Genomic DNA, 27,470 nt, shown 5'->3' with positions numbered 1-27,470 from the left:
TCAGTTTTTACCCCTTTCCTTCATTCTCCCATCCAACTTTCAGGCCTTCCTTTCTCACGCCCCAGTTAGCAGCATCTCAAAATTCGAAAGGTTTATTACTCATCTATTAATTCTATTCCATTTACTTATTCGGTTCTATACCTATCTTACCTATGTATGGAAGAACCGCTGGTAGCCAAGGTGGCAGCAAGAATCCTAGCAGCTGTCACCTGACGTATCCGTAGTAGTCAGCAATTTCCATTTCTTTGTCCCTCTGGGTGAAAAATTGCAGCTTCCCCGAAGAGGTGTATCTGGCAGCATTCTCCCGTTGTTGTTGAGCCCGCCTCTTCATGGCCTCTCGCTCTGGCCTCTGCTCTTGTTCGATGGGCTTTGACATGACTGGCTCAGGCACGTTGGGTTCCCTCCATGGAACTCGTTGCTTGCTGAAGTCTTGGAGTAGAAGTTGGGTTTGGAGCTTGGGTGGGGACTGGCGCTTAGTCACAGCAGGGGGAACAGGCTCGCGCTGGAGAGAAGCGCCAGATGAAGTTTTGTAGGGTGCAGGCCTAGGAGCAGCAGGCTGAGGGACACGAGGCTGGGTATGGTTGGTCCAAGCCGGTTGGGTTGGGTTGGCCACAGTTGGCTGAGCTGGTTTGGCGGGACCTGGCAAAGAGGCAGGAGCTGGCTGGGATGAATTGACTGCAGCAGGTTGAGCTGAGTCAGTAGAACCAGGCTGGGCACGGTAAGCCACAGCAGGCCGATGTGAGGCCAGAGACTGTGGCCTCCGAGGAGCGGGTCGAGCTTGAGGCTTGTCCCAGGCAGAAAAAGGCAGAGGTATCAACTTGACCTTCCCAGGAGGAGGCCGCTCACACTGGGATGGAGATGGACACTCTGTTTCAGCACTGCTGTCTGGTTTCTGGGCTTGGACTTGCGTTTTCTCAGGCCTCTTACCCTCACGTGGGGTATGCCGCCGTGGCTGGATCGCTGGGGGTGGCTGGGGGTCTTTGGGGTTGCTTGAATTTCCCAAGAGCCGACAGGAAGAGAGCCCAGTTTTCGTCTCATTCTTCTTCCCCAGCGCATGAAGAACCTTCACAGACTCCAGCATGCGCACGCCAAGGGAGGTTCGAGGCTTTTGAAAGCTCTCTTGGCGAAGCTCAGTTTGGTGTTCCTTTCGCTTCGTGTTGGGGATTGCTGGCTTGTCTTCTGCCTTGACTTTGTTCCCTGACTGCTTGTTCTCTTCAGCCTTGTTTCTTCCTCTGGTCCTTTTGGTCTTTTCCTGCCCATGGCTCTCAGTTTTGCTGATCTTTCCGGATGCAGCTTTCTGAGGTTTGCCTTGAGAGTGCTTGGCCGTGTTCGCAGGAGCCCTGTCACTGACTGCAGCAGTGCATATAACCGCTTCTCCCCCTAACAGGCACTCTGGATCCTTTGGCTGGATTTTGGCCTTGGGAGCACCACCGATAGGCTCAGAGGCTTTCTGTTTGTTCTTCCTGGGTTGATCAGAGGGAACCTTTACGACACTTGGCTTTTCCTGCACCTGATTCACCTTAATGGCTCTGGTGTCTTCAGCTTTGATCACGTTGGGACCTTGGGATCGATCAAGATCTTTCCAAGAATTAAAGAGCTGGGGAAGGTGAATATCCTCCGCCAGTGTAGTAATGTCTGCAAGACCACTGCTAGGTTCAGTCCCATTTTCAAGTGTCCCTAGGTCCTGACGACTCAGGCTGTTCTCTCCCAGATCAGCATTTTCAGAACCAGGCTGCTCCTCTTGGCTGAGGGGATCGGTGCAGGCCAGCGGCTGGGGAATATCAGGGATTCCTAAAGGGAGTAGTGGAGGATCTTGGTTTTCTATTGGGATCTGGTAGGCCTCCAGAGGCTTTGACAGCTTGGTTTTGATATCCTCCACGTTCTTACTCTCTGTTTGTCCCTGGCTTGGAGCTGGAGGCAGGGCCAGGAGACGCCTGGCACTCTGGACTGGAGCTGTCACTGAAATGTCCCCAAGTTCAGATGGTGGGTTACTCTCAAGTATGTGACTGTTTCTGCTACTGCAGGACTTGGGGAGTTCTTGAGTTTGTGTCACACAAAACGTCTGGCTTGGAGGTTGCAATCCCAGGGAATTTTTCATCACCAGGGAAGGCTCCATCACTACAAAGGGATCAAGGGAGAAGTCAGTCCCTGGTAAATGAGATGCTCCCCCTAAACACCAACACAGCAGTCGTGTACCTTTCAAGGGGTTCAGGGGCAAGATGGGCAAGGCATTTCTACTAACTCTTCTTAAGGATCATGGACAGTGCCCTATGCTACGAGGTAAGCGGTGACTGTTGTAATGCTTAACTGGTGATCATTTCATGTCACTGATCCTTGGCTCTCTTTGTATCTCATAGGACTGTTGTAAGTCCAATACAAAATGAGTCTTCTTTTTAAACAACTGAAATGTTTTACAAAGCCTAGCATTCTCATATAGAGTCCTTTCAATTCTCCCCACTTTCCCGAGAGGCTAAGAACACTTCACACCATGAACTAGGAGAGGGGGTAGAGCCCTTTCTGATGAAATACAGAAACAAAGACAGAGTCTTAGCCTGCTTGCTCTCTGGACAGGATCTCGGACCACAAGGTCTTAAATCCTGGTATAAATGACGGAAGTGAGGACACTTCAACTGGCACTCTCATAACAAGAGTTCTGAGACACCTTCCAAAGAGACTGTAGCAGTAGACGAGGGAAGGGAGTGCTACAGTGTGGTAGTACAGGGGGAATGCTCGGCTACAGCAGTGAAAAATGTGGTACCTATTGGTGTGCTCTCGGGGTTCTTGTACATGTAGCATAGATGACCTTTACAGTGTCCCTGCCACCTTCCCACCTGCATTAGGTGTTCTTTTTGTTTTTTTGTTTTTTTTAATTTACGTTTATTTATTGATTGATTGTTTGAACTTATTTATTCTACGTATTTATTTTTTTGGCTGCACAGGGTCTTCATTGCTGTGCACGGGCTTTCTCTAGTTGCGGCTAGCGGGGTCTACTCTTGGTTGCGGTGTGCGGGCTTCTCTTGTTGCGGAGCATGCGCTCTAGGCGCGTGGGCTTCGGTAGTTGCGGCTCACGGGCTCTAGAATGCAGGCTCAGTCGTTGTGGCACATGGGCTTAGTTGCTCCACGGCATGTGGGATCTTCCCAGACCAGGGCTCGAACCAGTGTCCGCCGCATTGCATTGGCAGGCGGATTCTTAACCACGGCGCCACCAGGGAAGCCCTAGGTGTTCTTATATAGAGTCTAAAAACAGAGGGCACTGAGCGAAGGTAGTGGTTACTAAAGGCTCAGGATCTAAATTCTACCTGTCTCTACACCCCTTCCCAGCTGTCGATTTGACCCCATTTGTGAATGCCGACCTCATTCTTCAACTTTCTCTGCCGTTTGTATACTCACCTTGAAAACTTGTTTCTGTGATGCGTTGAGCAGACACAGGGTGGCAGATTGCAGAGGTGGAAGCTGGTGGTCGGATATTTGTGGGCTGAATCTCCTTCAGTCCCATTCCCATTTCTGGTTGCGCAGAGGCCCTACTTCCTGTGTATGACACGGAGCCATAGGATTGCGGGCAGGAGCCAAGTTCTCCATACAGTGAAGACCCCAGTGTGCCTTGGTTATAGTAATATACCTGGCTTCCTTCCTGGTAGGGAAGTGACAGGCGGCTATGCCCCTGATTTGGAATCTGAGATGGTGCTCCCTGAGCAAGCCTGGCAGAAAGTGATGGATATAGAGGGACCATGTTATTGGCGTCTGAAGTTTTATCATCCTGGGCTGCCATAAACATGGAGGAAGCAGCTGGGTGCCGGTCAGTGAGTGCCAGAGTAAAGTCTCCGAGTGAAGAGGAATTCTTTTCAGTGCTTCCTGTGATGTCCCACTCAAGAACACCTGGATAGGAAGGAGCTGAAGTGGAGATCTGGCTGTGGTCAGTAACTCCAGATAACATAGTCGTGCTGGAATGTTGGTAAAGGTAGGCACTACCCATGAGTGTCTGGAAAGAGGTACCGGTAGCCGATGCCGAACTGACGGCAGGGGCAGAGACTCTGGAGAAGTTGCAGACACTTCGTGTTAGGGAAGTTGCATTGCTCACCACAGGAAGAGAATGCTGCAGAGAATTTAGAGTTCCAAGTAGAGATGGATTTTGGAAATTTTCTGTAAGAACAAGAGGGTCATGAAAAACTCAGGGAGGTTGAGAAATTCTCACTACGTTTGAGGAACAGCATTATCTTAAGGTTCTTGCTCTCAGGACACCTCTACTATCGACCCTTCCTGAGAAACCCAAAATCAGACAGTTAATGATGGCTGTAAGGACTGAGCAGTTTTCCACTCTTCTGTATTAACTGCCTGTGCTCCCATCTTGGGCACAGATGGGCAGAAGAGCCAAGTGGTATGGTTCAGACATTGTTCTCTAGGCTGGAAGCAACCTTCTCCCTGCCCTGTCTTTCCCTTCAGCCTGCACTCGTATTGACTTCTATGCTATTTCCTAGACTGGAAGCATTTTAGAACTAGGAGGCCCTTAGAGAACTTTCTCTTTTTTCAGTCTCATTTCACGAGTAAGGAAACTGAGGCTCAGAGAGGTCGGGTTGACTTGTTCAGGTTCTCTCATTATGTTAGTGTCATTACCAGGTTTCAGAACCTAAGTATCCTGACTTCCTTGCCAGGACTCCACTCTGAGCATGATAGTGCCAGAAAGCAGGAGAAATAGAACTTATAATATAAGCATTTTTTTTGTCCATTAGAAAACAGTACGGCCATTACCATTGTCATCTTCAGTGTCTCCCTTTGCTTGTGCAGTTCCCACGCTATTACCTAGAGTTGACGTATAGCTCAGTCCAACTGGTGAACTGAAAGAGTCATGTTTGCCCTCTTCAAGCCTGGTTTCTCATCCTACCTCAAAATGATTACCCGAAAGTGGATTTCTTAAGTGCTTTTGGAAAGAGAAAAGTTATCTGATTACTTCAGATTACTCATCTATAAAGTGGTTATAACACCACCACCAATAATAATAGCAGTAATAATTAATAGATGAATAAGCTGATCTATTGCGTATGATTTATATGGAGGAAGATACAATAAGTTCTAGAAAGACAAAGAAAAATCATGAAAAACATGTTACGTAACGAAAAAGAAATCCATAGATATTAATGAAAACTGGGGTATGTGGGCAAGTATCAAAGCCTAATGAATTTACTAACAAATGACATTCTGTACCATACATGCAATATTATGAAAGTGAATTTTGCCCACTCTATTTTAGTGAATACTATTAACCAAAAAACACGATGGAGGTGATAGAGGTGAATGAATTCCTAGCCAATGCATACAGACAGAGACGATAAATCAGTAAAAAATGCACAACAAGCAACAGAATGCAACAAATGTGAATGTATAGGTAGCCACAACATATATAGACAAGTATTTCAATGAAAACCGGTACAAAGCAGACAGCAAAATAGTAAGTGTAAAAGAGTTTCATTATTGTGCTCATTCATATTTTTACCCAGCAAGTAACAGGTATTAAGCCTAGGAGAAATATATCTGTCCATGAATATAACTCATATAATAAGCAGAAAGGAAGCTTAAAAAGTATCAAGAAGGTTTTTGTATTTATCCTAGAACTTAGAATCATCTTCCACATCCAAGAAGATGACATCCCAAGACCTCAAAAAACCATCATCCCTAGAATCCAATTAAAAAAGATTTTCAAATGTAAGAAAATCCAAAGGACTCCACAACATTGTTTTAGATAAATGTGGATGTTTGTGTTTTCTTTTTTTCTTTTGCCGCGCCGCGTGGCCCTGGCCGTGAAAGCACCGAGTCCTAAGCGCTGGACCGCCAGGGAATTCCCTAAATGGGGAATTAGAGATGTGGGGCTTGACTTTTTCTTTTTCTTCTCCGGTAGCTAAGATCTACAAGCGAACGATGGCTGTTGATCAATGTGCTCTCTGTGTTAGGAAGGAAATAACTGTAAAAATTGAAAAGCAACCTTGCCTTAGAAGCTACATATCACACAAAGGAAATAGTCCTTCTGATTCAATGTAGAAGATATCATTTAAAATGTTTAATTGGTCAAATGTCTACCTAGTTTAAAAATTAGAAAGAATAGAACACTGAAAAGCAGCCCCCTAGATAACCACTTTGGTTTCTGGTTTCTAGGAAGCATCATTTCTAAAACGTACTTCTAAAATGTTTCTATTCCAAACTGTCAAGTGCCAGCTGTATTCAGAGAGGCAATAAAAGAAAGAAAACGGAGTATGACTTTTCTGATAGGCTGCCTTTCCTGGTGATCCCCTGTTCTGGCCTTACTTTCCTTCTTAGTCTGTTAATGTAAGGATTTGCTACCATCAGCTTTGTTTTGCCCTGCTCTGAGCAGATTTCCCTCTGTGCTGTTTCTGCTTTAATTTAAAATCTTTGGCTCCCGTCAACATTCCATGGCAAACTGCCTCTTTCTTGAGAGCTCCTCTATGCTTTCCCTCTTCATTCTTATATTTTTTTCCCATCTCTTGGTTCCTGTTGGCCTGTGCTAATGAAAACAATCCTAAACTTGCTTACGTTTGACTCTGTGCCTCCCTATATAGCCCAGTACTCTCCATCCTCTCTCCCTATTCTCTCTTTTCAACTAGTCGAAATACTAGTGGAGGGAGACCATTGGAGATGAAACATCTTGGTATATATCGCTAGTTTTCTGTGTCACCTGGCTTTTCTATGTTTCTGTTGAAACACTCTTTTGAGAAGTCTCTGATTTCATTTTCTACATGGGTATCCTTTAAGGCTCAATATTGGAAAAGAAGGGGATCAGAGTGATCAACCCAATGTGGTATCCTAACGTAACAGATAAGGAAAGCAGCAGGCTTTGTGAGGCAGTCAGTGATTTGTCCAAAGTCACACAGACAGTAAACGTCAAAGTCAAAACTGAAATTAGGTCTCCAGACTTGTAGTTCAATACTTTCCCTCATTATTCCACGCTATTTTGAATCTCCTCCTCAATTTAGGGGCACAAGAAATCGAACGCAAAACTTTCCAAAGTTTCTTTTCTTACCTGACATGGTCAGAGAAGAGGAGACATCAACTGCAGGTACAAGGGATGAGGAGACAACACTAGAGGATGTCTGAGTGGCTGCAGCTGAACGGCGCACGTGTCCAGTACAAAGGTCACTGGTTACTGGTCCAAACGGCTCCACGGAAACCCCAAGACCTCTACCAAGTGGTAGTAGGTTTGGTAGGAGAGTGATGTCACAAAGCAGGCAGTTGAAAGGTATGAGCTAGCCAATAGGGAGGTCCGATCCCCAACAGGAGGGCGGGCTTGGGTGAAGAGAGCGTAGGAGAGCTAAAACAACCCCTCAATTTCTGAGCTCTGGGGAGGAAATCCTAGAAGACAGATTTACCTCCCCCAGGCTCTTCCATTAGGGAAATCATTGCAACATTTCTTACAGACGTTCATTAATATAATTAACTAACAGTTACTTATATTCTACAGAGTATTCTATTTTATGTATCATATACTTAGAGCTATATAGATCTTATTTAACTAGTATCCTTAGGAAGGAAAGAGCCATGTAGTTTGAACTATTACAGTTGTAACTTGGTTAAAGAGCAGGGTGAAGTTTGTTGAGTGTACCCTGTGGAGAATGTTGTGGTCCAAGGCTCTTCTCTTTTAGTTTCTTCTCCTTGACTCCTACCTTCCTTGGGCTGGGCTAGGCTGGGGGCCAGGTTGGACTTGCGACTTAACATTTCTCTTCCGCTTTCTTTTTTTTTTTTTTTTTTCTTCCATTATGGGCATTGCTTCTAGGACAAGCCTTGATCTTGCATTGGATGTTCCTTTCTGTCAACTTCCAGCAGCAGGAGTCTTCTTTTCAGTGCTTGATGCTTCACGAAATAGACTCTGCCCATTGGCAGCAAATACCAGAGAGCCAGGAGACAGAGCTGGTTGCAGACCTTTCCTCTTCCAGCCTTTGGTTGCAATTGTTTTGCCCATGATTTGCTAGCTCTAGTTCCTTGGGCCACACAGGTATCCTGCCATCCAGCTCTTTTTATATGTGAGAGACATTCTGAACACTGTCCCTCTTTCTTTGCACAGAAGTATATACAGTGTGGCAGTTACCGTAATCTCCTCCCCCTTGCAAACAGCCCCTCTAGAATCTCGGACCTCTAGGACTCTCTGTCTTGCATGCTTGGGTGCAAGGCCAAGCACAATGAAGAGGAGAATAATTAGAGAAAGAGGAGGACATTGGTGGAGAACTGGGAGCAGGTAAGGTGAAAGGGCACCGGAGAAAAGAGATGCATGTAGGTTTTTTGGTTTCTGTGGGAAACAAGTTGACACACTTGGGCCTCATTTTGTATTAACAGAACAGAGAGTTGTAGATATAAGTAGCTAGATCGTGCAGCAACTGCCATGAAGTCTGTACACTGAAGAGAACAGTCTCACATCTAGTTTTCATTTTGTTTTATGTCATATTACCTTATTTATAGCATTCACTGGTATGTTTGTAGAACGCAGATGTTTTCAAATGCTCTGGTTTTGTCTACATGGTTATTTCCTTGTCCTATTTGTAAGGAATCCAACATTGTAAGACATATTGCATGTTTTTCTCTTGACGATTGTTTACCTTGAAGCGTCATGAGCTAACTTGAGCTGTTGGATTTTGTGGAGAAACTTTAAAAAGGGTCTGTGAAAAAGGCATTGTGGTGAGTCGCATTATGCACCCGAGCGTAAGGAGCAGATATCTGCCACCAGCCCAGCTTGGCCTGGATTGCCTCTGTGTTAGTTCCCCTGGTTAGTGCTTTTCTCCCTAACCACTCTTGTGACTGTGATAATGTGAGTTAAGGGCTGAGTTGCTAGTGATTTATGTGTGAGGTAGGCTGGTTTGAGGGAGGAAATCTATGGACCTAGTCATTTTCCTTGGTGGTAAGCTTTCAGGGGTGCAAAGATCGATCTTCCTGGGGACTTTTCTGGTACCAGGAAGATATCGCATAGATGGGACCTCCAAAGACACACATTTAATTTTTAGGCCTGTTGTTCCTATTATGGGATGTGAGTTTCTTCACTGATGGGGATGCTGCTTATCTGAGAAGAAACTGTGAAAGGTGGTGTAGTATAGAGGTGTGGCTTAAGCTTTTAAGTTTTCTTCAAGGTTTTTCCCCTAAGCTTCATACTTCAGACGGCCTACTTACATGAGACTAGTATGTGATGTCAGGCTAACAACTTCCTAAATACCTGCAAGCCAGATCAGTGTCTCTTTTCTCTATATTCCCATGGAAATCAAGGGTCCCGCCGAATTTTCCATCGAAACAGTTGATTTGTGCTGTCTCTAGGAATTCTACAGGGCGTACCGTTGCTTCCTAACCGGTGTCATTTGGGAGATCGATCCCCCTCTGTACGTTCAAATGATTAATTTTGAGACTCTGCTCATGTGTGCAGTAAACCCTTTAATTCCCTAAGACCTTCCTTTCCTCCATCTCATACCCCATGAAGCCCGCTTCAGTTTATCTCCTGAATTTCTTTGGAATCTGTCAGCTCTCCCTCAACATCCTAATACTGAACTTGCCTGTCTGTTGCGATTAGGTCCTAACTAGTGTCCATATATCTTGTTTCCCTCCAATCCATTCTTCACACAAGAAAGCTTCAAAGCAAGTTGGAACATTGCTCATAAACATCGCTCACAAACATTGTTTTGAGAATAGAAAACACACTGGTGGCCTTTAAGACTCTGCGTGCTCTAGAATCCTCTCTGCTTCTCTAGCCCCATCTTGTGCCACGTTTGCCCTCACTTTCTATGCTTCAGATACACTGAATTAACCTTAGTTCTCACTCATCTGACAGAAGTCAGTTGAGAAATTATTTTTCACTGTGATTCCTAGCATTAAGGAATTTGATGATCAGGTTTTGTATGAGGACTAAAACTAAACTGGGAAGTGGAAGAATTGCGTTTCAACTGTTTCAGTCAACACGCATGTATTAATGATACCTAAGTATTGAACACCGGGCTAGGTTTCATGAGGGATACAGAAGTTCTGGCCATCTCTGGTTTTGGGTATCCCTTATTTGTTGAGACCTTTGCGTTGTTTGGTTGCCTTTTGTCTGTTTTCCAGATGGGAAAACAGGAACAAGGGAAGTATAGGTTATTACTAGGTGGGGTTGAACAAGTGGAGCAGCAAACTGCAAAGCAGAAAGAAGAGGGACGTACTATAGAGGGATGTGATTTCCATTTTCAAGGCGCCTGCGTCCTGTGCAGGGAGACAGCCTAACATAAAATGTGCCTAACAAAAGATCTATTGACTTCTTACTAAAAATCTCCAGTTCATATAACCCAGGGGTTTATACCTTCTCCTTTAAAAGTTCTATTCCTGGGACTTCCCTGGTGGTCCAGTGGTGAAGACTCTGCGCTTCCAATGCAGCAGGCGTGGGTTCAATCCCTGGTTGGGGAGCTAAGATCCCACATGCTGCGCAGCCAAAGAAATTTTTTTCAAAAGTTATACTCCTGTGTTGTTGAATTTAGTGGTTTAGATTTTGTTTGAATGTTAAGAAGATTTCAGTTTATTTACCAGGAACAAACAAAACATAATGTAAAAATAGTTTCCCAGAAACGATTTCCATCGTTCTCTTCTTCCCTTTCTCCCGCAGACTGACTGGTGTTTCATCTTGACAAGTTCTCTGAAGTTCTCTGTCATTCCATAGGAAAGCGGTCTGGCTTGGAGGTTGCAATCCCAGGGAATTTTTCATCAGCGGGGAAGTCTCCATCACTACAGAGGAATCAAGGTTGAAGTCAGTCCCGGGTAAGTGAGATGCTCCCCCTAAACACCAACACAGCAGTCGTGTACCTTTCAAGGGGTTCAGGGGCAAGATGGGCAAGGCATTTCTACTAACTCTTCTTAAGGATCATGGACAGTGTGCCCTATGCTACGAGGTAAGCGGTGACTGTTGTAATTCTTACTGGTGATCATTTCATGTCACTGATCCTTGGCTCTCTTTGTATCTCATAGGACTGTTGTAAGTCCAATACAAAATGAGTCTTCTTTTTAAAAAACTGAAATGTTTTACAAAGCCTAGCATTCTCATAGAGAGTCCTTTGAATTCTCCCCACTTTCCCGAGAGGCTAAGAACACTTCACACCATGAACTAGGAGAGGGGGTAGAGCCCTTTCTGATGAAATATAGAAACAAAGACAGAGTCTTAGCCTGCTTGCTCTCTGGACAGGATCTCGGACCACAAGGTCTTAAATCCTGGTATAAATGACGGAAGTGAGGACAGTTCAACTGGCACTCTCATAACAAGAGTTCTGAAACACCTTCCAAAGAGACTGTAGCGGTAGACGAGGGAAGGGAGTGCTACAGTGTGGTAGTACAGGGGGAATGCTCGGCTACAGCAGTGAAAAATGTGGTACCTATTGGTGTGCTCTCGGGGTTCTTGTACATGTAGCATAGATGACCTTTACAGTGTCCCTCCCACCTTCCCACCTGCATCAGGTGTTCTGTTTTTTTGTTTGTTTGTTTGTTTTTAATTTACGTTTATTGATTGATTGATTGATTGAACTTATTTATTCTACGTATTTATTTTTTTGGCTGCACTGGGTCCTCATTGCTGTGCACGGGCTTTCTCTAGTTGCGGCTAGCGGGGTCTACTCTTGGTTGCGGTGTGCGGGCTTCTCATCGCGGTGGCCTCTCTTGTTGCGGAGCATGGGCTGTAGGCGCGTGGGCTTCGGTAGTTGCGGCTCACGGGCTCTGGAATGCAGGCTCAGTCGTTGTGGCACATGCGCTTAGTTGCAGCACGGCATGTGGGATCTTCGCAGACCGGGGCTCGAAGCCGTGTCCCCTGCATTGGCAGGCGCCACCAGGGAAGCCCTAGCTGTTCTTACATAGAGTCTAAAAACAGAGAGCACTGAGAGAAGGTAGTGATTATTAAAGGCTCAGGATCTAAATTCTACCTGTCTCTACACCCCTTCCCAGCTGTCGATTTGACCCCGTTTGTGAATGCCGACCTCATTCTTCAACTTGCTCTGCCGTTTGTATACTCACCTTGAAAACTTGTTTCTGTGATGCGTTGAGCAGACACAGGGTGGCAGATTGCAGAGGTGGAAGCTGGTGGTCGGATATTTGCGGGCTGAATCTCCTTCAGTCCCATTCCCATTTCTGGTTGCGCAGAGGCCCTACTTCCTGTGTATGACGCGGAGCCATAGGATTGCGGGCAGGAGCCAAGTTCTCCATACAGTGAAGACCCCAGTGTGCCTTGGTTATAGTAATATACCTGGCTTCCTTCCTGGTAGGGAAGTGACAGGCGGCTATGCCCCTGATTTGTTCGTGGGCCTCCTGATGCAGCAGTTCCCTTGGCTCTGGCCCTGTCGTCAGCTGCCCCTAGGAGGACTCTGAGCCCTAGCTACTTCTCTGGTAGATTTGCCTATTCCCCCACTATAATCACACCTGAATAAGGCAACTCAAACCTTTCAGAGATGTGTCGTGAACCTCTTGTTTTCTGAAATACCTATCTGGTGGTTGTGAGACTTAAGGCCAACCTCCCCGAGAGACTTTGTTTCTATTTCTCCTAGTAAACCTAGACTCATCTCCTGTCACCTTCAACTCTACTCCAATTGTGTTCTTTCAACCCAGACCCCTGACCCTGCTTTTTACTTCTGCCATTTCATCCTCACTCCTGCTTCCTTTCCTAAATCCATACGTCTCTTTTGGCCTTCCTAGCCCTGGGCCAAGTTCCTTCCTCTTTCCTCAGTTTTTACCCCTTTCCTTCATTCTCCCATCCAACTTTCAGGCCTTCCTTTCTCACGCCCCAGTTAGCAGCATCTCAAAATTCGAAAGGTTTATTACTCATCTATTAATTCTATTCCATTTACTTATTCGGTTCTATACCTATCTTACCTATGTATGGAAGAACCGCTGGTAGCCAAGGTGGCAGCAAGAATCCTAGCAGCTGTCACCTGACGTATCCGTAGTAGTCAGCAATTTCCATTTCTTTGTCCCTCTGGGTGAAAAATTGCAGCTTCCCCGAAGAGGTGTATCTGGCAGCATTCTCCCGTTGTTGTTGAGCCCGCCTCTTCATGGCCTCTCGCTCTGGCCTCTGCTCTTGTTCGATGGGCTTTGACATGACTGGCTCAGGCACGTTGGGTTCCCTCCATGGAACTCGTTGCTTGCTGAAGTCTTGGAGTAGAAGTTGGGTTTGGAGCTTGGGTGGGGACTGGCGCTTAGTCACAGCAGGGGGAACAGGCTCGCGCTGGAGAGAAGCGCCAGATGAAGTTTTGTAGGGTGCAGGCCTAGGAGCAGCAGGCTGAGGGACACGAGGCTGGGTATGGTTGGTCCAAGCCGGTTGGGTTGGGTTGGCCACAGTTGGCTGAGCTGGTTTGGCGGGACCTGGCAAAGAGGCAGGAGCTGGCTGGGATGAATTGACTGCAGCAGGTTGAGCTGAGTCAGTAGAACCAGGCTGGGCACGGTAAGCCACAGCAGGCCGATGTGAGGCCAGAGACTGTGGCCTCCGAGGAGCGGGTCGAGCTTGAGGCTTGTCCCAGGCAGAAAAAGGCAGAGGTATCAACTTGACCTTCCCAGGAGGAGGCCGCTCACACTGGGATGGAGATGGACACTCTGTTTCAGCACTGCTGTCTGGTTTCTGGGCTTGGACTTGCGTTTTCTCAGGCCTCTTACCCTCACGTGGGGTATGCCGCCGTGGCTGGATCGCTGGGGGTGGCTGGGGGTCTTTGGGGTTGCTTGAATTTCCCAAGAGCCGACAGGAAGAGAGCCCAGTTTTCGTCTCATTCTTCTTCCCCAGCGCATGAAGAACCTTCACAGACTCCAGCATGCGCACGCCAAGGGAGGTTCGAGGCTTTTGAAAGCTCTCTTGGCGAAGCTCAGTTTGGTGTTCCTTTCGCTTCGTGTTGGGGATTGCTGGCTTGTCTTCTGCCTTGACTTTGTTCCCTGACTGCTTGTTCTCTTCAGCCTTGTTTCTTCCTCTGGTCCTTTTGGTCTTTTCCTGCCCATGGCTCTCAGTTTTGCTGATCTTTCCGGATGCAGCTTTCTGAGGTTTGCCTTGAGAGTGCTTGGCCGTGTTCGCAGGAGCCCTGTCACTGACTGCAGCAGTGCATATAACCGCTTCTCCCCCTAACAGGCACTCTGGATCCTTTGGCTGGATTTTGGCCTTGGGAGCACCACCGATAGGCTCAGAGGCTTTCTGTTTGTTCTTCCTGGGTTGATCAGAGGGAACCTTTACGACACTTGGCTTTTCCTGCACCTGATTCACCTTAATGGCTCTGGTGTCTTCAGCTTTGATCACGTTGGGACCTTGGGATCGATCAAGATCTTTCCAAGAATTAAAGAGCTGGGGAAGGTGAATATCCTCCGCCAGTGTAGTAATGTCTGCAAGACCACTGCTAGGTTCAGTCCCATTTTCAAGTGTCCCTAGGTCCTGACGACTCAGGCTGTTCTCTCCCAGATCAGCATTTTCAGAACCAGGCTGCTCCTCTTGGCTGAGGGGATCGGTGCAGGCCAGCGGCTGGGGAATATCAGGGATTCCTAAAGGGAGTAGTGGAGGATCTTGGTTTTCTATTGGGATCTGGTAGGCCTCCAGAGGCTTTGACAGCTTGGTTTTGATATCCTCCACGTTCTTACTCTCTGTTTGTCCCTGGCTTGGAGCTGGAGGCAGGGCCAGGAGACGCCTGGCACTCTGGACTGGAGCTGTCACTGAAATGTCCCCAAGTTCAGATGGTGGGTTACTCTCAAGTATGTGACTGTTTCTGCTACTGCAGGACTTGGGGAGTTCTTGAGTTTGTGTCACACAAAACGTCTGGCTTGGAGGTTGCAATCCCAGGGAATTTTTCATCACCAGGGAAGGCTCCATCACTACAAAGGGATCAAGGGAGAAGTCAGTCCCTGGTAAATGAGATGCTCCCCCTAAACACCAACACAGCAGTCGTGTACCTTTCAAGGGGTTCAGGGGCAAGATGGGCAAGGCATTTCTACTAACTCTTCTTAAGGATCATGGACAGTGCCCTATGCTACGAGGTAAGCGGTGACTGTTGTAATGCTTAACTGGTGATCATTTCATGTCACTGATCCTTGGCTCTCTTTGTATCTCATAGGACTGTTGTAAGTCCAATACAAAATGAGTCTTCTTTTTAAACAACTGAAATGTTTTACAAAGCCTAGCATTCTCATATAGAGTCCTTTCAATTCTCCCCACTTTCCCGAGAGGCTAAGAACACTTCACACCATGAACTAGGAGAGGGGGTAGAGCCCTTTCTGATGAAATACAGAAACAAAGACAGAGTCTTAGCCTGCTTGCTCTCTGGACAGGATCTCGGACCACAAGGTCTTAAATCCTGGTATAAATGACGGAAGTGAGGACACTTCAACTGGCACTCTCATAACAAGAGTTCTGAGACACCTTCCAAAGAGACTGTAGCAGTAGACGAGGGAAGGGAGTGCTACAGTGTGGTAGTACAGGGGGAATGCTCGGCTACAGCAGTGAAAAATGTGGTACCTATTGGTGTGCTCTCGGGGTTCTTGTACATGTAGCATAGATGACCTTTACAGTGTCCCTGCCACCTTCCCACCTGCATTAGGTGTTCTTTTTGTTTTTTTGTTTTTTTTAATTTACGTTTATTTATTGATTGATTGTTTGAACTTATTTATTCTACGTATTTATTTTTTTGGCTGCACAGGGTCTTCATTGCTGTGCACGGGCTTTCTCTAGTTGCGGCTAGCGGGGTCTACTCTTGGTTGCGGTGTGCGGGCTTCTCTTGTTGCGGAGCATGCGCTCTAGGCGCGTGGGCTTCGGTAGTTGCGGCTCACGGGCTCTAGAATGCAGGCTCAGTCGTTGTGGCACATGGGCTTAGTTGCTCCACGGCATGTGGGATCTTCCCAGACCAGGGCTCGAACCAGTGTCCGCCGCATTGCATTGGCAGGCGGATTCTTAACCACGGCGCCACCAGGGAAGCCCTAGGTGTTCTTATATAGAGTCTAAAAACAGAGGGCACTGAGCGAAGGTAGTGGTTACTAAAGGCTCAGGATCTAAATTCTACCTGTCTCTACACCCCTTCCCAGCTGTCGATTTGACCCCATTTGTGAATGCCGACCTCATTCTTCAACTTTCTCTGCCGTTTGTATACTCACCTTGAAAACTTGTTTCTGTGATGCGTTGAGCAGACACAGGGTGGCAGATTGCAGAGGTGGAAGCTGGTGGTCGGATATTTGTGGGCTGAATCTCCTTCAGTCCCATTCCCATTTCTGGTTGCGCAGAGGCCCTACTTCCTGTGTATGACACGGAGCCATAGGATTGCGGGCAGGAGCCAAGTTCTCCATACAGTGAAGACCCCAGTGTGCCTTGGTTATAGTAATATACCTGGCTTCCTTCCTGGTAGGGAAGTGACAGGCGGCTATGCCCCTGATTTGGAATCTGAGATGGTGCTCCCTGAGCAAGCCTGGCAGAAAGTGATGGATATAGAGGGACCATGTTATTGGCGTCTGAAGTTTTATCATCCTGGGCTGCCATAAACATGGAGGAAGCAGCTGGGTGCCGGTCAGTGAGTGCCAGAGTAAAGTCTCCGAGTGAAGAGGAATTCTTTTCAGTGCTTCCTGTGATGTCCCACTCAAGAACACCTGGATAGGAAGGAGCTGAAGTGGAGATCTGGCTGTGGTCAGTAACTCCAGATAACATAGTCGTGCTGGAATGTTGGTAAAGGTAGGCACTACCCATGAGTGTCTGGAAAGAGGTACCGGTAGCCGATGCCGAACTGACGGCAGGGGCAGAGACTCTGGAGAAGTTGCAGACACTTCGTGTTAGGGAAGTTGCATTGCTCACCACAGGAAGAGAATGCTGCAGAGAATTTAGAGTTCCAAGTAGAGATGGATTTTGGAAATTTTCTGTAAGAACAAGAGGGTCATGAAAAACTCAGGGAGGTTGAGAAATTCTCACTACGTTTGAGGAACAGCATTATCTTAAGGTTCTTGCTCTCAGGACACCTCTACTATCGACCCTTCCTGAGAAACCCAAAATCAGACAGTTAATGATGGCTGTAAGGACTGAGCAGTTTTCCACTCTTCTGTATTAACTGCCTGTGCTCCCATCTTGGGCACAGATGGGCAGAAGAGCCAAGTGGTATGGTTCAGACATTGTTCTCTAGGCTGGAAGCAACCTTCTCCCTGCCCTGTCTTTCCCTTCAGCCTGCACTCGTATTGACTTCTATGCTATTTCCTAGACTGGAAGCATTTTAGAACTAGGAGGCCCTTAGAGAACTTTCTCTTTTTTCAGTCTCATTTCACGAGTAAGGAAACTGAGGCTCAGAGAGGTCGGGTTGACTTGTTCAGGTTCTCTCATTATGTTAGTGTCATTACCAGGTTTCAGAACCTAAGTATCCTGACTTCCTTGCCAGGACTCCACTCTGAGCATGATAGTGCCAGAAAGCAGGAGAAATAGAACTTATAATATAAGCATTTTTTTTGTCCATTAGAAAACAGTACGGCCATTACCATTGTCATCTTCAGTGTCTCCCTTTGCTTGTGCAGTTCCCACGCTATTACCTAGAGTTGACGTATAGCTCAGTCCAACTGGTGAACTGAAAGAGTCATGTTTGCCCTCTTCAAGCCTGGTTTCTCATCCTACCTCAAAATGATTACCCGAAAGTGGATTTCTTAAGTGCTTTTGGAAAGAGAAAAGTTATCTGATTACTTCAGATTACTCATCTATAAAGTGGTTATAACACCACCACCAATAATAATAGCAGTAATAATTAATAGATGAATAAGCTGATCTATTGCGTATGATTTATATGGAGGAAGATACAATAAGTTCTAGAAAGACAAAGAAAAATCATGAAAAACATGTTACGTAACGAAAAAGAAATCCATAGATATTAATGAAAACTGGGGTATGTGGGCAAGTATCAAAGCCTAATGAATTTACTAACAAATGACATTCTGTACCATACATGCAATATTATGAAAGTGAATTTTGCCCACTCTATTTTAGTGAATACTATTAACCAAAAAACACGATGGAGGTGATAGAGGTGAATGAATTCCTAGCCAATGCATACAGACAGAGACGATAAATCAGTAAAAAATGCACAACAAGCAACAGAATGCAACAAATGTGAATGTATAGGTAGCCACAACATATATAGACAAGTATTTCAATGAAAACCGGTACAAAGCAGACAGCAAAATAGTAAGTGTAAAAGAGTTTCATTATTGTGCTCATTCATATTTTTACCCAGCAAGTAACAGGTATTAAGCCTAGGAGAAATATATCTTTCCATGAATATAACTCATATAATAAGCAGAAAGGAAGCTTAAAAAGTATCAAGAAGGTTTTTGTATTTATCCTAGAACTTAGAATCATCTTCCACATCCAAGAAGATGACATCCCAAGACCTCAAAAAACCATCATCCCTAGAATCCAATTAAAAAAGATTTTCAAATGTAAGAAAATCCAAAGGACTCCACAATATTGTTTTAGCTAAATGTGGATGTTTGTGTTTTCTTTTTTTCTTTTGCCGCGCTGCGTGGCCCTGGCCGTCAAAGCACCGAGTCCTAAAGCGCTGGACCGCCAGGGAATTCCCTAAATGGGGAATTAGAGATGTGGGGCTTGACTTTTTCTTTTTCTTCTCCGGTAGCTAAGATCTACAAGCGAACGATGGCTGTTGATCAATGTGCTCTCTGTGTTAGGAAGGAAATAACTGTAAAAATGAAAAGCAACCTTGCCTTAGAAGCTACATATCACACAAAGGAAATAGTCCTTCTGATTCAATGTAGAAGATATCATTTAAAATGTTTAATTGGTCAAATGTCTACCTAGTTTAAAAATTAGAAAGAATAGAACACTGAAAAGCAGCCCCCTAGATAACCACTTTGGTTTCTGGTTTCTAGGAAGCATCATTTCTAAAACATACTTCTAAAATGTTTCTATTCCAAACTGTCAAGTGCCAGCTGTATTCAGAGAGGCAATAAAAGAAAGAAAACGGAGTATGACTTTTCTGATAGGCTGCCTTTCCTGGTGATCCCCTGTTCTGGCCTTACTTTCCTTCTTAGTCTGTTAATGTAAGGATTTGCTACCATCAGCTTTGTTTTGCCCTGCTCTGAGCAGATTTCCCTCTGTGCTGTTTCTGCTTTAATTTAAAATCTTTGGCTCCCATCAACATTCCATGGCAAACTGCCTCTTTCTTGAGAGCTCCTCTATGCTTTCCCTCTTCATTCTTATATTTTTTTCCCATCTCTTGGTTCCTGTTGGCCTGTGCTAATGAAAACAATCCTAAACTTGCTTACGTTTGACTCTGTGCCTCCCTATATAGCCCAGTACTCTCCATCCTCTCTCCCTATTCTCTCTTTTCAACTAGTCGAAATACTAGTGGAGGGAGACCATTGGAGATGAAACATCTTGGTATATATCGCTAGTTTTCTGTGTCACCTGGCTTTTCTATGTTTCTGTTGAAACACTCTTTTGAGAAGTCTCTGATTTCATTTTCTACATGGGTACCCTTTAAGGCTCAATATTGGAAAAGAAGGGGATCAGAGTGATCAACCCAATGTGGTATCCTAACGTGACAGATAAGGAAAGCAGCAGGCTTTGTGAGGCAGTCAGTGATTTGTCCAAAGTCACACAGACAGTAAACGTCAAAGTCAAAACTGAAATTAGGTCTCCAGACTTGTAGTTCAATACTTTCCCTCATTATTCCACGCTATTTTGAATCTCCTCCTCAATTTAGGGGCACAAGAAATCGAACGCAAAACTTTCCAAAGTTTCTTTTCTTACCTGACATGGTCAGAGAAGAGGAGACATCAACTGCAGGTACAAGGGATGAGGAGACAACACTAGAGGATGTCTGAGTGGCTGCAGCTGAACGGCGCACGTGTCCAGTACAAAGGTCACTGGTTACTGGTCCAAACGGCTCCACGGAAACCCCAAGACCTCTACCAAGTGGTAGTAGGTTTGGTAGGAGAGTGATGTCACAAAGCAGGCAGTTGAAAGGTATGAGCTAGCCAATAGGGAGGTCCGATCCCCAACAGGAGGGCGGGCTTGGGTGAAGAGAGCGTAGGAGAGCTAAAACAACCCCTCAATTTCTGAGCTCTGGGGAGGAAATCCTAGAAGACAGATTTACCTCCCCCAGGCTCTTCCATTAGGGAAATCATTGCAACATTTCTTACAGACGTTCATTAATATAATTAACTAACAGTTACTTATATTCTACAGAGTATTCTATTTTATGTATCATATACTTAGAGCTATATAGATCTTATTTAACTAGTATCCTTAGGAAGGAAAGAGCCATGTAGTTTGAACTATTACAGTTGTAACTTGGTTAAAGAGCAGGGTGAAGTTTGTTGAGTGTACCCTGTGGAGAATGTTGTGGTCCAAGGCTCTTCTCTTTTAGTTTCTTCTCCTTGACTCCTACCTTCCTTGGGCTGGGCTAGGCTGGGGGCCAGGTTGGACTTGCGACTTAACATTTCTCTTCCGCTTTCTTTTTTTTTTTTTTTTTTCTTCCATTATGGGCATTGCTTCTAGGACAAGCCTTGATCTTGCATTGGATGTTCCTTCCTGTCAACTTCCAGCAGCAGGAGTCTTCTTTTCAGTGCTTGATGCTTCACGAAATAGACTCTGCCCATTGGCAGCAAATACCAGAGAGCTAGGAGACAGAGCTGGTTGCAGACCTTTCTTCTTCCAGCCTTTGGTTGCAATTGTTTTGCCCATGATTTGCTAGCTCTAGTTCCTTGGGCCACACAGGTATCCTGCCATCCAGCTCTTTTTATATGTGAGAGACATTCTGAACACTGTCCCTCTTTCTTTGCACAGAAGTATATACAGTGTGGCAGTTACCGTAATCTCCTCCCCCTTGCAAACAGCCCCTCTAGAATCTCGGACCTCTAGGACTCTCTGTCTTGCATGCTTGGGTGCAAGGCCAAGCACAATGAAGAGGAGAATAATTAGAGAAAGAGGAGGACATTGGTGGAGAACTGGGAGCAGGTAAGGTGAAAGGGCACCGGAGAAAAGAGATGCATGTAGGTTTTTTGGTTTCTGTGGGAAACAAGTTGACACACTTGGGCCTCATTTTGTATTAACAGAACAGAGAGTTGTAGATATAAGTAGCTAGATCGTGCAGCAACTGCCATGAAGTCTGTACACTGAAGAGAACAGTCTCACATCTAGTTTTCATTTTGTTTTATGTCATATTACCTTATTTATAGCATTCACTGGTATGTTTGTAGAACGCAGATGTTTTCAAATGCTCTGGTTTTGTCTACATGGTTATTTCCTTGTCCTATTTGTAAGGAATCCAACATTGTAAGACATATTGCATGTTTTTCTCTTGACGATTGTTTACCTTGAAGCGTCATGAACTAACTTGAGCTGTTGGATTTTGTGGAGAAACTTTAAAAAGGGTCTGTGAAAAAGGCATTGTGGTGAGTCGCATTATGCACCCGAGCGTAAGGAGCAGATATCTGCCACCAGCCCAGCTTGGCCTGGATTGCCTCTGTGTTAGTTCCCCTGGTTAGTGCTTTTCTCCCTAACCACTCTTGTGACTGTGATAATGTGAGTTAAGGGCTGAGTTGCTAGTGATTTATGTGTGAGGTAGGCTGGTTTGAGGGAGGAAATCTATGGACCTAGTCATTTTCCTTGGTGGTAAGCTTTCAGGGGTGCAAAGATCGATCTTCCTGGGGACTTTTCTGGTACCAGGAAGATATCGCATAGATGGGACCTCCAAAGACACACATTTAATTTTTAGGCCTGTTGTTCCTATTATGGGATGTGAGTTTCTTCACTGATGGGGATGCTGCTTATCTGAGAAGAAACTGTGAAAGGTGGTGTAGTATAGAGGTGTGGCTTAAGCTTTTAAGTTTTCTTCAAGGTTTTTCCCCTAAGCTTCATACTTCAGACGGCCTACTTACATGAGACTAGTATGTGATGTCAGGCTAACAACTTCCTAAATACCTGCAAGCCAGATCAGTGTCTCTTTTCTCTATATTCCCATGGAAATCAAGGGTCCCGCCGAATTTTCCATCGAAACAGTTGATTTGTGCTGTCTCTAGGAATTCTACAGGGCGTACCGTTGCTTCCTAACCGGTGTCATTTGGGAGATCGATCCCCCTCTGTACGTTCAAATGATTAATTTTGAGACTCTGCTCATGTGTGCAGTAAACCCTTTAATTCCCTAAGACCTTCCTTTCCTCCATCTCATACCCCATGAAGCCCGCTTCAGTTTATCTCCTGAATTTCTTTGGAATCTGTCAGCTCTCCCTCAACATCCTAATACTGAACTTGCCTGTCTGTTGCGATTAGGTCCTAACTAGTGTCCATATATCTTGTTTCCCTCCAATCCATTCTTCACACAAGAAAGCTTCAAAGCAAGTTGGAACATTGCTCATAAACATCGCTCACAAACATTGTTTTGAGAATAGAAAACACACTGGTGGCCTTTAAGACTCTGCGTGCTCTAGAATCCTCTCTGCTTCTCTAGCCCCATCTTGTGCCACGTTTGCCCTCACTTTCTATGCTTCAGATACACTGAATTAACCTTAGTTCTCACTCATCTGACAGAAGTCAGTTGAGAAATTATTTTTCACTGTGATTCCTAGCATTAAGGAATTTGATGATCAGGTTTTGTATGAGGACTAAAACTAAACTGGGAAGTGGAAGAATTGCGTTTCAACTGTTTCAGTCAACACGCATGTATTAATGATACCTAAGTATTGAACACCGGGCTAGGTTTCATGAGGGATACAGAAGTTCTGGCCATCTCTGGTTTTGGGTATCCCTTATTTGTTGAGACCTTTGCGTTGTTTGGTTGCCTTTTGTCTGTTTTCCAGATGGGAAAACAGGAACAAGGGAAGTATAGGTTATTACTAGGTGGGGTTGAACAAGTGGAGCAGCAAACTGCAAAGCAGAAAGAAGAGGGACGTACTATAGAGGGATGTGATTTCCATTTTCAAGGCGCCTGCGTCCTGTGCAGGGAGACAGCCTAACATAAAATGTGCCTAACAAAAGATCTATTGACTTCTTACTAAAAATCTCCAGTTCATATAACCCAGGGGTTTATACCTTCTCCTTTAAAAGTTCTATTCCTGGGACTTCCCTGGTGGTCCAGTGGTGAAGACTCTGCGCTTCCAATGCAGCAGGCGTAGGTTCAGTCCCTGGTTGGGGAGCTAAGATCCCACATGCTGCGCAGCCAAAGAAATTTTTTTCAAAAGTTATACTCCTGTGTTGTTGAATTTAGTGGTTTAGATTTTGTTTGAATGTTAAGAAGATTTCAGTTTATTTACCAGGAACAAACAAAACATAATGTAAAAATAGTTTCCCAGAAACGATTTCCATCGTTCTCTTCTTCCCTTTCTCCCGCAGACTGACTGGTGTTTCATCTTGACAAGTTCTCTGAAGTTCTCTGTCATTCCATAGGAAAGCGGTCTGGCTTGGAGGTTGCAATCCCAGGGAATTTTTCATCAGCGGGGAAGTCTCCATCACTACAGAGGAATCAAGGTTGAAGTCAGTCCCGGGTAAGTGAGATGCTCCCCCTAAACACCAACACAGCAGTCGTGTACCTTTCAAGGGGTTCAGGGGCAAGATGGGCAAGGCATTTCTACTAACTCTTCTTAAGGATCATGGACAGTGTGCCCTATGCTACGAGGTAAGCGGTGACTGTTGTAATTCTTACTGGTGATCATTTCATGTCACTGATCCTTGGCTCTCTTTGTATCTCATAGGACTGTTGTTAAGTCCAATACAAAATGAGTCTTCTTTTTAAAAAACTGAAATGTTTTACAAAGCCTAGCATTCTCATAGAGAGTCCTTTGAATTCTCCCCACTTTCCCGAGAGGCTAAGAACACTTCACACCATGAACTAGGAGAGGGGGTAGAGCCCTTTCTGATGAAATATAGAAACAAAGACAGAGTCTTAGCCTGCTTGCTCTCTGGACAGGATCTCGGACCACAAGGTCTTAAATCCTGGTATAAATGACGGAAGTGAGGACAGTTCAACTGGCACTCTCATAACAAGAGTTCTGAAACACCTTCCAAAGAGACTGTAGCAGTAGACGAGGGAAGGGAGTGCTACAGTGTGGTAGTACAGGGGGAATGCTCGGCTACAGCAGTGAAAAATGTGGTACCTATTGGTGTGCTCTCGGGGTTCTTGTACATGTAGCATAGATGACCTTTACAGTGTCCCTCCCACCTTCCCACCTGCATTAGGTGTTCTGTTTTTTTGTTTGTTTGTTTGTTTTTAATTTACGTTTATTGATTGATTGATTGATTGAACTTATTTATTCTACGTATTTATTTTTTTGGCTGCACTGGGTCCTCATTGGTGTGCACGGGCTTTCTCTAGTTGCGGCTAGCGGGGTCTACTCTTGGTTGCGGTGTGCGGGCTTCTCATCGCGGTGGCCTCTCTTGTTGCGGAGCATGGGCTGTAGGCGCGTGGGCTTCGGTAGTTGCGGCTCACGGGCTCTGGAATGCAGGCTCAGTCGTTGTGGCACATGCGCTTAGTTGCTGCACGGCATGTGGGATCTTCGCAGACCGGGGCTCGAAGCCGTGTCCCCTGCATTGGCAGGCGCCACCAGGGAAGCCCTAGCTGTTCTTACATAGAGTCTAAAAACAGAGAGCACTGAGAGAAGGTAGTGGTTATTAAAGGCTCAGGATCTAAATTCTACCTGTCTCTACACCCCTTCCCAGCTGTCGATTTGACCCCGTTTGTGAATGCCGACCTCATTCTTCAACTTGCTCTGCCGTTTGTATACTCACCTTGAAAACTTGTTTCTGTGATGCGTTGAGCAGACACAGGGTGGCAGATTGCAGAGGTGGAAGCTGGTGGTCGGATATTTGCGGGCTGAATCTCCTTCAGTCCCATTCCCATTTCTGGTTGCGCAGAGGCCCTACTTCCTGTGTATGACGCGGAGCCATAGGATTGCGGGCAGGAGCCAAGTTCTCCATACAGTGAAGACCCCAGTGTGCCTTGGTTATAGTAATATACCTGGCTTCCTTCCTGGTAGGGAAGTGACAGGCGGCTATGCCCCTGATTTGTTCGTGGGCCTCCTGATGCAGCAGTTCCCTTGGCTCTGGCCCTGTCGTCAGCTGCCCCTAGGAGGACTCTGAGCCCTAGCCACTTCTCTGGTAGATTTGCCTATTCCCCCACTATAATCACACCTGAATAAGGCAACTCAAACCTTTCAGAGATGTGTCGTGAACCTCTTGTTTTCTGAAATACCTATCTGGTGGTTGTGAGACTTAAGGCCAACCTCCCCGAGAGACTTTGTTTCTATTTCTCCTAGTAAACCTAGACTCATCTCCTGTCACCTTCAACTCTACTCCAATTGTGTTCTTTCAACCCAGACCCCTGACCCTGCTTTTTACTTCTGCCATTTCATCCTCACTCCTGCTTCCTTTCCTAAATCCATACGTCTCTTTTGGCCTTCCTAGCCCTGGGCCAAGTTCCTTCCTCTTTCCTCAGTTTTTACCCCTTTCCTTCATTCTCCCATCCAACTTTCAGGCCTTCCTTTCTCACGCCCCAGTTAGCAGCATCTCAAAATTCGAAAGGTTTATTACTCATCTATTAATTCTATTCCATTTACTTATTCGGTTCTATACCTATCTTACCTATGTATGGAAGAACCGCTGGTAGCCAAGGTGGCAGCAAGAATCCTAGCAGCTGTCACCTGACGTATCCGTAGTAGTCAGCAATTTCCATTTCTTTGTCCCTCTGGGTGAAAAATTGCAGCTTCCCCGAAGAGGTGTATCTGGCAGCATTCTCCCGTTGTTGTTGAGCCCGCCTCTTCATGGCCTCTCGCTCTGGCCTCTGCTCTTGTTCGATGGGCTTTGACATGACTGGCTCAGGCACGTTGGGTTCCCTCCATGGAACTCGTTGCTTGCTGAAGTCTTGGAGTAGAAGTTGGGTTTGGAGCTTGGGTGGGGACTGGCGCTTAGTCACAGCAGGGGGAACAGGCTCGCGCTGGAGAGAAGCGCCAGATGAAGTTTTGTAGGGTGCAGGCCTAGGAGCAGCAGGCTGAGGGACACGAGGCTGGGTATGGTTGGTCCAAGCCGGTTGGGTTGGGTTGGCCACAGTTGGCTGAGCTGGTTTGGCGGGACCTGGCAAAGAGGCAGGAGCTGGCTGGGATGAATTGACTGCAGCAGGTTGAGCTGAGTCAGTAGAACCAGGCTGGGCACGGTAAGCCACAGCAGGCCGATGTGAGGCCAGAGACTGTGGCCTCCGAGGAGCGGGTCGAGCTTGAGGCTTGTCCCAGGCAGAAAAAGGCAGAGGTATCAACTTGACCTTCCCAGGAGGAGGCCGCTCACACTGGGATGGAGATGGACACTCTGTTTCAGCACTGCTGTCTGGTTTCTGGGCTTGGACTTGCGTTTTCTCAGGCCTCTTACCCTCACGTGGGGTATGCCGCCGTGGCTGGATCGCTGGGGGTGGCTGGGGGTCTTTGGGGTTGCTTGAATTTCCCAAGAGCCGACAGGAAGAGAGCCCAGTTTTCGTCTCATTCTTCTTCCCCAGCGCATGAAGAACCTTCACAGACTCCAGCATGCGCACGCCAAGGGAGGTTCGAGGCTTTTGAAAGCTCTCTTGGCGAAGCTCAGTTTGGTGTTCCTTTCGCTTCGTGTTGGGGATTGCTGGCTTGTCTTCTGCCTTGACTTTGTTCCCTGACTGCTTGTTCTCTTCAGCCTTGTTTCTTCCTCTGGTCCTTTTGGTCTTTTCCTGCCCATGGCTCTCAGTTTTGCTGATCTTTCCGGATGCAGCTTTCTGAGGTTTGCCTTGAGAGTGCTTGGCCGTGTTCGCAGGAGCCCTGTCACTGACTGCAGCAGTGCATATAACCGCTTCTCCCCCTAACAGGCACTCTGGATCCTTTGGCTGGATTTTGGCCTTGGGAGCACCACCGATAGGCTCAGAGGCTTTCTGTTTGTTCTTCCTGGGTTGATCAGAGGGAACCTTTACGACACTTGGCTTTTCCTGCACCTGATTCACCTTAATGGCTCTGGTGTCTTCAGCTTTGATCACGTTGGGACCTTGGGATCGATCAAGATCTTTCCAAGAATTAAAGAGCTGGGGAAGGTGAATATCCTCCGCCAGTGTAGTAATGTCTGCAAGACCACTGCTAGGTTCAGTCCCATTTTCAAGTGTCCCTAGGTCCTGACGACTCAGGCTGTTCTCTCCCAGATCAGCATTTTCAGAACCAGGCTGCTCCTCTTGGCTGAGGGGATCGGTGCAGGCCAGCGGCTGGGGAATATCAGGGATTCCCAAAGGGAGTAGTGGAGGATCTTGGTTTTCTATTGGGATCTGGTAGGCCTCCAGAGGCTTTGACAGCTTGGTTTTGATATCCTCCACGTTCTTACTCTCTGTTTGTCCCTGGCTTGGAGCTGGAGGCAGGGCCAGGAGACGCCTGGCACTCTGGACTGGAGCTGTCACTGAAATGTCCCCAAGTTCAGATGGTGGGTTACTCTCAAGTATGTGACTGTTTCTGCTACTGCAGGACTTGGGGAGTTCTTGAGTTTGTGTCACACAAAACGTCTG

At 46.1% G+C, this 27,470-nt stretch overlaps 1 protein-coding gene across 1 annotated transcript; it reads right to left on the bottom strand.

Moving 5' to 3' along the window:
- Positions 1–205: 205 nt before the first annotated feature.
- Positions 206–19,817, bottom strand: LOC309654196 (uncharacterized protein; the record flags this gene model as incomplete). Its single annotated transcript, XM_082478805.1, has 6 exons — positions 206–2,110; positions 3,449–4,140; positions 7,028–7,143; positions 12,912–14,812; positions 16,151–16,842; positions 19,730–19,817. Coding segments are annotated over 6 exons (5,394 nt in total), but the record flags the coding sequence as incomplete, so codon positions are not given.
- Positions 19,818–27,470: the final 7,653 nt, after the last annotated feature.

The sequence above is a fragment of the Balaenoptera physalus genome (assembly GCF_965194825.1).
Source record: "Balaenoptera physalus genome assembly, contig: HAP1_SCAFFOLD_2226, whole genome shotgun sequence".
Lineage (NCBI taxonomy): Eukaryota > Metazoa > Chordata > Mammalia > Artiodactyla > Balaenopteridae > Balaenoptera > Balaenoptera physalus.
The sequence above is the reverse complement of the archived record's forward strand: the minus strand, read 5'-3'. Positions and strand labels throughout refer to the sequence as shown.